Source organism: Aedes aegypti, chromosome 2 (genome assembly GCF_002204515.2).
Source record: "Aedes aegypti strain LVP_AGWG chromosome 2, AaegL5.0 Primary Assembly, whole genome shotgun sequence".
Classification (NCBI taxonomy): domain Eukaryota; kingdom Metazoa; phylum Arthropoda; class Insecta; order Diptera; family Culicidae; genus Aedes; species Aedes aegypti.
Window position 1 is genome coordinate 70,986,378 of NC_035108.1, and position 14,808 is coordinate 71,001,185.

The following is a 14,808-nucleotide window of genomic DNA, read 5'->3' on the forward strand; positions in this document are numbered from 1 at the left end:
TAAACATATATTTTTTACATGTGAATTTATAGCTTAATTTAAGGAAGCTTTGAAATATATGAAATGAACTGATTGTTGTAGAGATAATAAGTAGAGATAAAACTTATGTTCTGAGTGAAGTAGAAGCTCTGTTAATACACACGCCCTTTTTACAGATTAGTCGTGATCTAAAATTATGGATTGATAACACAACATTAAATCTTAACTAAGACTTATTAACTGTTGAAAGTTTAAGCAAATCTAAATGAAAATGCATTAAATTTTCTTCATGTTGTTGAGATCGCTTGAAAACCGTAAAAACTTCAAAATTCAAGTGTTGTACAAAAAATGCCATAACATCTTCAATTTTCAACCGATTTCAGTCATTAGGTACTTTTTTCTTTTGGTTTTTTACATACCTTGAGTTCAACATGATAAACGAATTTTAAAACATCAGCATCGTGCTTAAATCTTAGCTAAAAGTTGAAAATTTGGTTAAATTTTACTCAAAAATATCGAAAAAATTTGATTATGCCATAAATATCTAGAAAACCGTAATTTGTACAACAAAGTGATGTTCAGACGGTAGAAAGCACATTTAATTAGCTTTATTTTGCTAAAAAAAAGTTTAGATTTGGTGCTCTAAATCCGGAGATACATCAATTTTAGCAAATGTACTTTTTTGAAAAACCAAAAAAATCAAATATTGAGCGTATCTCAAAAACGGTTCTACTGTGAATTTTTTTGACATTTTTTTTGGATTCAGCGTACGATTTTACATTGAAAATGGAGCTCAGCTTACTAAGTTCAGAAATGTTGTAAACTAGTGTTATTTGTGAGATATAACGATGCTTATAAATATAATATTTTGAATTGATTTGAAAAAATCCAAGTAGAAGAAAACAATGTCTACACTTGAAGTAACGAACCATTCAAAGTTTGTTGAACAAATAGCTTAACGCAACATTGTTACAGCTGTCAGAGTGTGTTATTATATTTTACTAATATGAAAAGAATGCCGACACTCACAGTGCACTGTGACTACAGTGACGAACCATTAGTAGTTTGTTGAAAAATCATATTAGTGTAGTTATAGATATGTTCCACATTTGAAATAAAAGCATGAAACGAGCTCACCAATTGATTCTTTATCCTTGACTGAGCAGCCACAATCCACTTTCAGTTTCACTAAACGAAATAAATTACTTTGGAGACGTGAGAAAAAAAAACACTTGTTTTTAAGGGAGAGGGAGAAAATAGAACTGACGCTTGCTCTGGCTTTCTCAACGCTCTGTGTCTTTGATATATTTTGGGCCGCTGTATCTGATGCCGTTCTCAGAAATGTTCTAGCACGTCAACATTTTTAGCTACAAGTCGCCAAAGTTTTGTAAAACACTGTTTTCATCGATGTTAACATGAAATTTTAGTTATGATTTATCAATTTTTTTTCTAAATATAATCCACCAAGCGTAGGGGGGTCCGCAGCCTTGAGGTTACGCTTTCGCTTCATAAGCGGAAGGTCCTGGATTCAATTCCCAGCCCCTCCTAAAAAATAACCCGTCCAGCCACCAGAAGACGCCGCACGGAGGACCGTGCTTAGGAGAGCACATCCATCCTCCGTCAGTATCAGATGGTGACTGAGACAAACTGACTCGGTGTGAGAGCAAAAAGAGCAGAAGAGAGTGAAAGCAGATGTAAATATAGATTAGTTAAAAATAGAACTGTATCGGTAAGGAAGATACAGATAAACTGATTCCGGCACAGTAGTGGCCACGAGCACGGAGTGCCTTTAAAAAAAATCTACTAAGCAAGCAAAATATGACTTTAGCTTTCATTTCAGATATAATTTGGTTGAAATTGCTCGATTAATTTTAAATTTAATCGATTTTTCCAACATAGTTGTAGTCTCCATACAAAATTGTTCGTTTCTCTTAAATGGCAAAATATAATACTGTCCAAAACCATCATTGAACAACTTTTTAGCAACGCAAATATTATTAATTTTGTTGATAATAGTTGTTATGATTCTACCCCATTACTCCGAACGCCATTACCCAGAATCCCGTCACCCCGAATGTGATTTCCCAGAATTTACAATTATCTTGACATGATGATATTGATGATATTTACCCATGATATTGGAATTCGGGGTGATGGGTTGTTCGGGGCTTTGGAATTCGGAGTAATGGGTTAATGACATTCGAGGTAATGGGGTAGAATCAGTTGTTTTGCATTTGAAGTTTGAATTCTGTGGCGAATTAAACGAAAAAAAATCATACAAGCTGGACAACTTGCATGCAAGTTGGCTGAAATAGTTAAATTTAGCATTTTCTACAGTCAATATCTCAAAAACTAGACGTGTTATGATATTTTTGAAAACGGCAATGGATTCAGCAATCCTTAGTTTAGTGATGTAAGGGTTGATAATAAATCAAAAGATGCAAAAGATGATAATAAGTCCAAGAGTTTTAAGTGAACATGTATTTTGACTAGTCGAATCTAGTACATGACACTAAAGACGGACTCGGGTGAGATTGAAAGACGTGTATCTGTCAAAAGATACGAAATCTAGTTGAAATTAAATGGTATAGCGATAAGCTCGAGTTTTCATTTAAGGAGTGTTCATTGATTACGTGAGAGATTTCTGGATTCTGTATGTACTCTATACTTAAGATTCTGGGTTAAGAATTCTATGTTCTGGACGCTGGACTACTGTGAACTTTCGAATTTTGTATCTGGACTATGTACTAAAGTTAACTGATCCTACATGCTAGATTTTGATTTAAATGTTTTGGATTCTGAACCCTGGATTCTAGGCACAGAATTCGAAACTATTTTGAACAGAATTCTAAATTATTTCCATGATTTTTGGATTCTGGACTCTGTGTTTTGGGCTCTGAACTCTGCTTTCTTTATCCTGGACTGTGGACATTTTTGTAGTAAGTATGACCGTCTCGATCCACTCCTGGGCTCGTAGATTTTTGTGCACTGGAACCTAGAGTTCAAATTCTGCACTCAGGAATTTAGATTCTGGATTCTGAATTATCACTTTGGTGCATACTGGCGGATATACCCTTTCACATCAGTGGGTTAGAGGAATGACGAAAGATGTCCCAAAATCATCTATGACATTCTCATCGACTATAACACTTATTCCCTTGTATACAGGCGAGCAACTTGATCAATGGTAATCAATGCAAATGCTAGGTGAGCTGGAATACTTTCATGCATACATGTTTAATGCATCAGCAGCAGCGAGATAGCATATCGTGCGATAAACCATATTTCAAAGCTACTCGTTTCAACTTAATTCAATCAAATATTTTATTTATTCCTAAACCGACATCTGACATCTGTTCCATGCGTAGAGCGTGACGTGCTGTGTACTCTCGTGCTTTTAAAAGATTTGATTCCTTCAACGTCTGTATAGGGGGATGTCATCAGCTTTTCTGTGTTAGATTTAGGAAGTATAAAAAGGACGAAGCATTTATCAAAAAATCAAATTTTTCACATTATGTAATATTAAACTAATAAGTTCGAACGGTTTTTTATTTCATAAAACACCCAATAATTTTGAAAACTGTAGGAAGCCGTTTTACAGAAAACAATTGACAAATCAACTCTCCTTAAGGTGCAAGAAAAAATGGCTCAAAAGTCAGAACTGAAAAAGCAGTTTTCTCCTTTTAAAACAATAAATTGATGAAAATAAGAACACACAGCCTTTTTATTTGGCAAATAATAGGGCTGTGTGTTTTTAGTTTCTTCGATTTGTCTATTTAAAAAGAGAAAACTGCTTTTTCAGTTTTGACTTTTGCACCATTTTTACTTGGGCCTTAACTAGAAACAAACTCAAACTGATACACCAACATTTTGTTTTGTTCATAATTCTAACCTTTTGGGCGAGTGTCCCTTTCGGAGATTGTTAAACTGAATCAAAAAGTTTTGAAGACCGGCGATCATAACCTTTCTCACTGTTAACTGCCTTCACATAGAGGAACCCATATTCCTACCAACCCACGATCCGCAAAAGAAAAAATACGTGAAACGTGAGAAAATTCCCCCGAGGCCCCGATGCCAGAACGTGACCCGTAGAAAACGTGGCGGCTTTTCAGTCTCAGCCAAGCTATGGCCTTTGTATGCTGCGGGGTGTGATGTAACGACACAATCGAACAAACGAAAGAACGGGCGATGATTTGAAAAGCGTCCTCCCCCTCCCTCACCTTTGAAGCTTAAGGGGTGAAAGGGGGAGGGGGGGAACAACGGAATTTAGAATCGTTTTGTAACGCAACCCCGGCTGAGCATGGGGGCTTACGAGCAGCCAACCACGCCATGTCCGGACGTCATCAGAGACGATTGACTCGATGAGGTAACAACACCCAGTAATGCGGCGAGGAAGCCCACTTTGTGTGGGGTGGAGAGTCCTGTCATGGATGGTGGTTTTTCCTCGCTACATGTGAGATCCTCGCACGTTTCGACAGCGGTACAAGGTAAACCTGTCAACGGCAATGGGTAGCCACGCAATTGAGTGGATTGGAGGTTTAGTGGGCTGCTGTTGAATGGTTATGGGAAAGGGTGTGAATTTGAGGCTTGGATGTAGCAGGATTGATTGATATGAGGATTGATGATCAAATGGATGGGACGAGGAGCACGGCAGGCAAATTTTGTATGCTTCAGCACAGAGAAACAGACGTAACACTTTGCGATCAAAATCATAGTCGAAAAAACGTGTACGCCCAATACTAAAATCGTTATGTTTGCCTCTCATTGGCCTGCTTTCTGACGTGGCAGGCGTCATTGTTGCTTAAAAATAAGACATCATCAGCACTTATACACTGAAGGTGTCTGTTATGCAGCCCACAGATGCTCATAAGATTTGACCAACGTTGATAAGGGACTGACTATGGGAATTTCTCCAAATATCCAGAATCTTTTAGTGGTAGATAACTAGAGAATTATTCTACTTTGGAGCTTTTCAGGAATCCATGAAAAATACTAAGGAAGAATTTCTGGTGGAATGTTCTTCTTGAGATTCTTCCAGGAATTTTATCAATAATTCCCTTAGAAATTTATCCACAGATTCAATCAGAAATTCCTCCGGAAAAAATCCTAAAGGCATGCCTTCAGCAATGCATCCCAGCATTCTTCCAGAGATTCCTCCAAAGATCCTCTTCAAATTATTCAGTACTTCCACCGCTGATTCCTTCAACAATCATCCCAACAATATCCTCAAGTGATTTCTGCAGTAATTCTCCAGGGCTGCCTCCACGAATTCATCCAGAGATTGTTATAACATTTTCTTCAAAGATTCCTACAGGAATTCCTCTAGAAGGAATCACATCGGATTCTTTGAAAAAATTGTCGATGGATTCCTCAAGATATTCATCACCAGAAATTCCCCCAAGGATTTTGCATGGATTTTTATCAGGGCTTCCACCTAGTTTTCCCCATTAAATTCCATCAGGACTTTAGGAGATTCCATCTACAGTTTCGTCCGGGGATTTATCCAAAAACTCCCCAAGGGGTTTCTTCAGTGATTCTTCCAATGTAACCTCCAAGATTTCCAATAAAAATTCCTCCTAATATTAAGAATATAAACATTAAGAATTCCTCCAGCTAAACTTCAGGAATTCCTAAACAGATTCTTTTAAGTTTCTTTTCATGCGATTGCACCAGAAATTCCTTTAGTAATGCTCAAATATATTGCGCAAGGAATCCCTCCCAATAAATTACTACAGGATTCCATCAAATATTTTACAATGAATTCCTCCTATCTAATCTTCTAGTGATTTCCCTAGGAATTCCTCCAGAAAATCCCTCAGCGATTAATCCAAACATTCTTCCAATAATTTTCTCAGGGATTCCTTTTCTCTAGAGATTCCATAAAAAATTCCTACAGAAATACATGCAGAGATTAGCTTCAAGAAATCTTAAAGTGATACCACCCAGAAGTACTGCAAGGATTCATCAAAGAATTCCTCCAAGAACTTCTTCGTGAATTCTATAAAGAAACCTTCAGGGATTCCACAAGAAATACTGCAATAGAATTCACCAAAACCTCCTCCACCGGATTCCACCAGAAATTTCTTTAGAGATTACGCTTGCAATTTTTTGCGAGGTTCCCCAGGTTATTCTCCGGAGATTCTTATATAAATTCTTGTATAATTTCATACCATGTTTCCTTCAAAGATTCTTCCTGGTATTCCTGAAGGGGCCCTGCGAGGCATTCGTCCTTTTTTCAGAAATTAGTCCAAGAAACTACCAGAAACTTCTTCGAAGATTTTTAAAGGACTACATCTATCAATTCCTTCCAGTATTTCTTGAAGGATTTTTTTTCTTAGAAATCCACCAATAGTTAACTTAAAGTATCTTTTAGGAGCTCCTTCGGAGATTGTTTTTACAGTTTTTTCAGAGATTTATTCAGGAATTTCTCCAGTGATTTTATTTGGTGATTCATCCAAGGATTAAAATAATAATCCATAAATTTTCCAAAAATTGTCCGAAAATCTTCTAGCTAACTTCAGGGTAACTTAACCTGGTGGCATTCAGAGAAATGATTGGTTTAATCCTGTGAGTAAATATCAGTCCATGAATCCCTGGATGAATAATAATTTGGAATTTTGAAGAAGCTTCTTTGGAATACCCAGAGAAGAGAAAGGAAGAATTTCTGGTTGAATCCTTCGCGGAACTCCTGGTACATTTTCTTGCGGAAATAATGTTATTTTTTTTAGAAAAAAAAAATGTGTGCACTCTTTGTGAATTTTTTGGTTGACTCCTTTGAGAATTTTCTGACCACCTTGAATAAATTCCAAGAAGGGAATTCCTAGAAAACCTTTAAAGTATTTTCTGGTAGAGCTTTTGACCAAACTCTGGTGGATTTTGCTGGTAGAAATTCTGGCGAAACTCTGATGATATTCCCAGTGTTGCCCTTGGGAGAACTCTTATGAAAATTCATTGAAAACTTCGCTCTCAGAAAACTACTGGTGAAATAATTGGTGAGCTCTATGAAGGAATCACTGATGGAATCTTTATAGAAAATTGTGTTTGAATCCTTTGAGAAACTCGTTATATGATCTTTGGAGAATAGCTTGGCGGAATCCTTGGAGGATTTTTTTCTAGAATGTTTTGCAAGAAACCGTGGAAGCTTATGATAGAGCTTCCCAGAAGCTTCTGAAAGAGCTTCCCAGAAGCTTCTGAAATAGCTTTCTCAGAAGCTTCTGAAAGAGCTTTCCAGAAGCTTCTGGAAGAGCTTCTCAGAAGCTTCAGAAAGAGCATCCCAGAAGCTTCAGAAAGAGCTTCCTAGAAGCTTCTGAAAGTGCTTCCCAGAAGCTTCTGAAAGTGCTTCCCAGAAGTTTCTGGAAGTGCTTCCCAGAAGCTTCTGGAAGAGCTTCCCAGAAGCTTCTGAGAAAGCTTCCCAGAAGCTTCTGGAAGAGCATCCCAGAAACTTCTGAAAGAACTTCCCAGAAGCTTCTGAAAGAGCTTCCCAGAAGCTTCTGAAAGAGCTTCCCAGAAGCTTCTGAAAGAACTTTCCAGAAGCTTCTGAAAGAGTTTCTCTGAAGCTTCTGAAAGAGCTTCCCAGAAACTTCTGAAAGAGCTTCCCTGAAGCTTTTGAAAGAGCTTCCCAGAAGCTTCTGAAAGAGATTCTCAGAAGCTTCTGAAAGAGCTTCCGAGAAGCTTCAGAAAAAGATTCTCAGAAACTTTTGAAATAGCTTCTCAGAAGCTTCTAAAAAAGTTTCTCTTTAGCTTCTGAAAGATTTTCCCAGAAGCTTTTGAAGGAGCTTTCCAGAAGCTTCTGGAAGAACTTCCTAGAAGCTTCTGGAATTCCTTTTTTGAATGCCAGGAGGAACTCCTGATATACTGGTGGATTCCCTAATTACTGATTAAAACCTAATAAAAACTTTTTGGTAAAATGCATGGAGGAATTCCTGACAATCCCCAAGAATCTCTGGAGCTATTCCTCGAGAAATTATTTGAAAAATTCAGAGAGGAACCCCTTGAGGAATTCCGGGATTAATTGTTCAGGTAATTTCGGGAGAAATCACTTGATGAATTCCGCGAGGAATCCCTTGAAATATTCCGGAAGGAATCTCTAGACGAATTCCGGTGGTTAAATCCTTATAAGAAATTTCTGGTGAAATCCCTTGAGGAGTTCCTGATAACCTTCGAGAATCCTCGGAGATATTGCGGAAGGAAGTCCGAGAGTAATCCCTTAAGAAATTCCGTGATTATTTCCTTGAGGAATTTCGGTAGGCATGCCTTGGTTAATTCCGGGAGAAATCCTTTAAGATATTCCGAGAATATTTTCTTAAGAAATTCCGAGAGGATTTTCTTAAGAAAGAGAACTTTTCAATTCTCTACAGAGACCTTTGGAAGAAAATTCTGGTAGAATCCATTGATAAAATCTGGGAGTAATCCGTAGTAAATAGCCTGATGGAACCCACAATCATCCTAGAGGAATTCCTGAAGGAACTTTTAGAAGAATTCTTGATAAAATCCCCAACAGAACTTCTGATGTAATCCCTGGAAAAAATACCTGATGAAATTCTTACGGAAACTCTTGATAGAATTCCTGTAGTAGTTCCAGGTAGAATTTCTGAAGGAACTTCTTATGGAAGCCCTGAAGGAACCCAGGATAAAATCCCTATAACAAATCCTGATGGAATCGCTAAGGGAACTCTGCTGTAATCCCTAGAGGAACTTTTGATGTAATCCCTATAGGAACTCCTTATGGAATCTCCGAAGAAACTCCTAACGAGATTCCTATAGAAACTCCCGATGAAATCCTTGATTAGAACTGAGTTCTAAAGTCTGTATATTAACCACGGGTGGCACATCAAGCTCATGCTCTGGTTTCTGCAGGATTTGGAAAATATAAATATCATTGACACACGAGCCATAATTTTAACCCTTATATGCGCCTGCATTCACACAGCACGCATCACTTTTATCGTTTGTGTAAGATAATGAGCTATGACAAAGAAAAAAGACACACACCATCCTCTGTTTGAAGCCGATCACAGTGTGTCACCACGCATTACATTCGCTGACAGTCTCTCATTCTGATCAAGAAACATAAGCAAATATGTTCTATTTTCAATGTTTGCGACCAAAAAGGTGTTATATGAACCAATAGATTATAATTAAGTTGCTTAAATAGGGCTTTATTACCAGAAAATATTAAAGTTGTTATGAATCTGAAGCAAAACATAAATCTCCCGAGTGGGTCGATATCGTTGTTTTGTACGAAAGTTATTGCTCTTGAACGCTCTCTCGTCACGTACCATGCGAGAGAATAAATATCAACATTCATAGGGTTCTCCAAATACGATGCGTCACGAACTGTCATGATTTGTGAACTGTTACACTCTCTGAATGTGGTTCGATCGGCTGATTCGGATCAAAACCCAAACTCTGGGCATTGAACTCGGGATTTCGAACACTAAATTCCGGATATATGTTTCAAATGCTGCTTCTTAATAATGCTCTTGATTCTGCATTCTATGAAACTGTGATCATCGGATTCTGGGCTCTGGTTCTATTCAAGATTATGTACCCTGGTGCTTAAAATATGGACATTTCACATTGATGTCTTGTGTTACTTTTCATAAAGACCACTTTAACATTAAGAGATTCTCTCCACTCTCTCTCTTCCGATTGTAATAGTACAATATTGAAGCTTCTGGAAAGTTTTAACCATGGATTGAAAGACAATGTCCTTGGTTAGTGTTGCATACAAAAAAATGCAACGGAAGAGGTTAATTTGGCTTAGTTATATTGATTAAAGTAAAAGTAAACAAAGAGAGCCTCTAAATGTTACGCGAGAATTATGATTCTGCGTCTTGAATTCTGCACTGTGAAGAAGGGAGGAAGAACACAGGGCTAAGAACTGGATTGTGAAATCTGGATTCTGGGCTCTACATTTGAACTCATGATTCTGGACGCTGCACGCTATACTATTGGAATGTGCTATTTTTCCCCGGTTGCCGTTTCCTCGAACGCCAGTTCCCCGTATCAAAAAGATACAAGAATTGTCTTCAGTGGTGAACTAGAAGAACGATTGGCAATCGAAAGATGGAGATAATTGGTTATTCTCGACTATTGCCAAAGTGCTTTTCATATGACCGGATTCCCCACCTTGAAAGGTATGGAGTTGTTACAGTTGTGAGTGCCAAAAATTTTTCGATGAAATGGGCTATCCGGAGAAACGGGATATTCGGTGAAATGGCATTCGGAGCATTCGGAGATCTGGCGTTCGGGAAATCGACATTCGGGGAAAAGTAGCACAACTGTACTATTAACACTTGGTTGAAGGCTTTGAAACATTGACTTTGTTTTCTGAAACCTACACTTTTCAATCTGGACTTTGCATATGTATCCTGAACGGAGGACTCTGAATTTCAGATTTCCTATAACTTGAAAGTTTAAGCATTAGAGGTCTGGAATTTGAACTCTTGATGATGAACTCTAGATTGTGCACTCTACCTTCTAAGCTCTTGAAACATTTTGCACCTTGAACTATGATTTCTGATTCTCAACTCTGCATTCTGTACTCTAGATTTTTAATTTAACGAACTACGAATTTTAGGCAATCTGCGAATTGCGTTCTTAACTGTGGATTTTTTTTATTCTGAATATTCTGGATCCTGAATAGTGAATTCTTACCTCTGAAAATTAAACATTGAATCGTTGAACGTTGGGATCGAAAATTGGACTAAGGATTCTGGATCCTACATTCGAGACTCTGATCTTTTTATTCTAAGTACTTAATCCTATACCTCGGATTATGTACTCCAGTCTCTAAACTTCAATTTCTAGATAATGGACTGTGAACTTAAGATTTAAGTTCTTTTCTGGAAATTGTACTCTAACCATGCAATATGGACTCTGGATTTAGAACTCGAAAAACTTCAGACTTCGAACTCTAAAGCTCCAAATTCTTGATACTGCACTTTACACTCTACTTTTTGTACTTTTAAATCGATTTTTGAATTCAGGATTTTAAATTCTACACTCTAGATTCTGGATATGGAACTTGAAACATTGAGCTCTGGGCCTTTTTTTAATGAATTATGAAAACTTAACCATTGACTCCGGCTGCTAAGCTTTGAGTTACACATACCGTACGGGATCGAAATCCATGCACCTTAGAATTGAATCAAAATCCGTCCACATCTCATAAAACGCCTACTATTTGTATGAAGTGTACGGATTTTGAACCTTTACGAACTTCGGTCCCCTACTGTTTTGTATTATGGACTCTGGACTTCAAATTTGAGCTTTGGACCTATAATCAGGACTGAAACTAGATTGAAGAACTCTTGATTTTAAGCTTATGATTTTAATCTTTGTACTCTGAAATCCTATCTGTGCATTAAGCTTTGCAGTGTTACCTGCATTCAAGGCTATAGACGTTTGGTTTTGAGCGTTAGAATCTGCACTCCAAATGGTGGGTTCTTGACTATGTATTTTGGTTTCCAAACCTGGGCCTGTGGAATACGTAAACTGGTCTCCAAAGCTCTGAACACTAAATCATGAAACTATGATCTTTGTTTTCTATATTCTGTGGAATATGAACCATGACCTCTGGGCTCTGAATTCTGAAAAGAACCTATGATTGTGATCCTTTTCGGAACTTCGGATTCTAGATTCTCAACTCTGTACCTCAGAATATTGGTTTTGGGACACTGAAGTCTGGACATCAGACTTTGGATGAAAGGCTGTGGATTTTGAAGTCTAGAATTTAAAAATTGAACACCACGCACTGGATTTCACACATTTTCTAGTGTGAAATTAGGTGTTGATGCTCTAGTTCTGAAGTCTTTCAACGCTTGCTCTTAGTTCCAAATCAATCAAATCACAATAATGATTTGGTTTCTGAATTGAACAAAATCTAAAACTAAATACCTTAGAATTTACGTTGATGGCCACTGTTTGCTAACATCTAACATTCCTTTGTCTTTTTCTATTACAGGCACACTACTACCGGGCCCTTGCATTGTCCGCACTGGGCAGGTTCGAAGAAGCCATAATCTCGCACTGCATTTCGATTTTCCTGGACAAACAGTCTATGTGTGTGGCCAGCGGGATAAAGGAGGAACTAGCAAAGGTATGTTCATCAATGTCTCTTAACGCATTCCCCATCAAGACTAACCTCTTTCCTCAAATTGCAGGACCTCCAGAAGCTACTCGCCACGGTTCGGTCGGAGCCGGATCTCCCCCCACCTGTTGTAGATCCGCTCTCGCTCATCATCAGCGAGTACACGCTGTTGAGTTCCCGGAAGCGGCGACGCCTGCGGATTCCGTCCGCCCATAAGCACAAAGCGAAAAAGCAGTTCCTCAGCTTGCGGACCAGCGACTTCGACGAGGACCATTCCGACTGCGGCGACGAAGAGTACTACTTTCGGTCCGATTTTTTCGACGAAATGGACGAAGAGTTCCTCCGGCAGACCATGAACCCGCCGCACCACCGGCGGAAATCGCTTTCGGCGTACAATCTGAACATATTCAATCCCCGGATGGATGCGCCGCTGGGAGTCGGGAAAGAACAGAAGTACCTTAGGCAGCAGTTGGAGAAGCAGCAGCAGACAACAATCATTCCAAGACCCAGCTCGAAGCTGCGATTGTTCGTTGACCGAATGATCAAGGAGCTGGAGGCGGTTCGGTGGGCCGAAGGAAGCCCAGTGCGATTGGGAGTCCATCCGAGCCAAATCGAGACGTCCGACTTTGACTGTGTGCTGTGCTGTAGGACCTTGTGGCGACCTGTGGTGACTCCCTGTGGGCATACCTACTGCTGGGTTTGCCTTGATCGGTGCATGGACTACTCGTCGTCCTGTCCACTGTGCATGGCCCCTCTGATCGAACAGTTCCGGCATCATCTGGCAGGCAACAGCGGTCACAGTAATGGCAATAGCCTTGCACTGCTGGCTGCCACCAATCCTACTCTGATCTCATTATCTAAGCGTAAGGTAACCCAGTTTGTCGAGGTGGCCATGCAACGGTTTATTCCGGATGCGTACGAAAAACGCCAACGACAGGAACTGGACCGGGAGCCAACGGTGCCGGTGTTCATCTGTACCACTGCATTTCCTTCGGTGCCATGTCCGCTGTTCGTGTACGAACCTCGCTACCGGTTGATGGTTCGGAGGGCCATCGAAAGCGGTGAACGGCAGTTTGGCATTGCGTTGCCACAGCAGAACGGACGCCAGCGATACGTCGAGTACGGAACCATGCTGGACATCCGGGACTGCGTGCAGCTTGGCGATGGCTGCTCAATTCTGTCCACGGTGGGAGCCAGGCGTTTCCGGGTAATTGCCCGCCAAGAGAAGGATGGCTACGACACGGCTAACGTGGAGTTCATCGAAGATGTCAAGATTGTGGACGGTGCGGGTGCTGGTTTGGAGGAAGAAAGGGTGCATTTAGTGCGGGAGCTGCACGAGAAGGTTCTGATGAAGGCCATCGGGTGGCACGAAAGCCTACCGGACAACATCAAGTGCGAGATATTCAAGAGCTTCGGCAAGATGCCGGACCTGGAGGAGAACTGGGAGGACGTGGTCGATGGGCCGGCGTGGGCATGGTGGATCATCGCGATTCTCCCGTTGAGTCAGCATTTAAAGGTGGGTTGAGTTGGGAGATTGACGAAGTTCGTTATACAGCATCATTAATTTTCGGACTAGATCGGGGTTCGGACTTATCGGATGATTCGAAAACGGTGTCTCTGGATTTTGAATGTTCTTCGCAAAATGAGGTTAACGTGTAGTAATGAAATTTTCTAAATCTATTTTAGGTCGATATCCTGTCAACCACTAGTCTGGAGAAGCGACTTCGAGCCATCGATAAAACGCTAAACCTGGAATCTGTCCAACAGAAACGGAAGCGTTCAGTTTCCGTCGTCCCGGCATCTCCAGCTTCGCCACCTCCGGCCGGATGCTGTGACGGTATCCAATCTTCTGCCACAGCTCACCAACAACAGCAACAGCAGCAACATTCGCACCATCAGCACAATCATCACCATCAGCAACAGCAATGCCAAGCTATCGACTGTTGCATACGAGAAAGAACTACCTCAACGCATCACCACCATCACCACCATGATCATGAACACGTGCACCACCACCACCACCACGATAGTGATAGAAACAGTTCCGGGGATCATCATCTCAGCCAATCCGCGGCGGAAGCGGCCGACTATCTGCTCTAAACAAAAGCATCGCAAATTTCCTCGAGTTCTCTTGCAAGATCTTGAGCAAAACAAAAACCAATACAATCCTACTATAACTTTAAAAAAACGCAGCAACACAGTGGAAGCAAATGCAACTAAATGGTTCTCTTCTCTTCGAAATGTACAATACAAAACACACACACACATACCCGCAAGCAAACACATTAATTAGGAAACAATGCACACACACCCCTGAGAAAAAGTGTGTGGTGGCAACATTTGTGGATCAAGAAGCAGCAGTAGAAAGAGCATGTGTAACCAACAAAACAAGAATGCCATAGATCAAATGATAGTTAGGGTAACTGGGTGTAATACGCCCCAACGGGGCAATACGCCCCTCTTCATTTTCACGGGATTGAGGCTTCTTTCACATATAAATATGATTACATATCTTGAATATTCGCGAAAAAATGATGTTGCGCATATATGTTCTTTGAAAAGTATAAACAATCAATAGAAATTCTAAAAATATCGAAAATCAGGTTTTTGGTTTAAAAATTTGCTTTTTATAAGCGAGCCTCAGGGGGGATGAAGCTCATTCTTTACTATTGTACTTAATACAAAAACTTTTACCGGAAGACGACTGCTAATGGACCCTTTTAAGATTAGCAAGT

The 14,808-nt window shown here is 39.9% G+C and overlaps 1 protein-coding gene across 3 annotated transcripts in view; it reads left to right on the forward strand.

Annotated features, from left to right (window-relative positions):
- The window catches only part of LOC5566222 (LON peptidase N-terminal domain and RING finger protein 2), a 246,215-nt gene extending 231,766 nt beyond the window's left edge, over window positions 1-14,449 (forward strand). For all 3 annotated transcript variants that reach the window (XM_021841182.1, XM_021841184.1, XM_021841183.1), the window contains exons 4-6: window positions 11,948-12,082; window positions 12,147-13,589; window positions 13,760-14,449. In XM_021841182.1, coding sequence (XP_021696874.1) covers window positions 11,948-12,082; window positions 12,147-13,589; window positions 13,760-14,173 — 1,992 coding nt within the window. In that variant the 3' untranslated portion in view covers window positions 14,174-14,449. The remainder of the gene's footprint in view (window positions 1-11,947; window positions 12,083-12,146; window positions 13,590-13,759) is intronic.
- The last annotated feature ends 359 nt before the right edge of the window (window positions 14,450-14,808 follow it).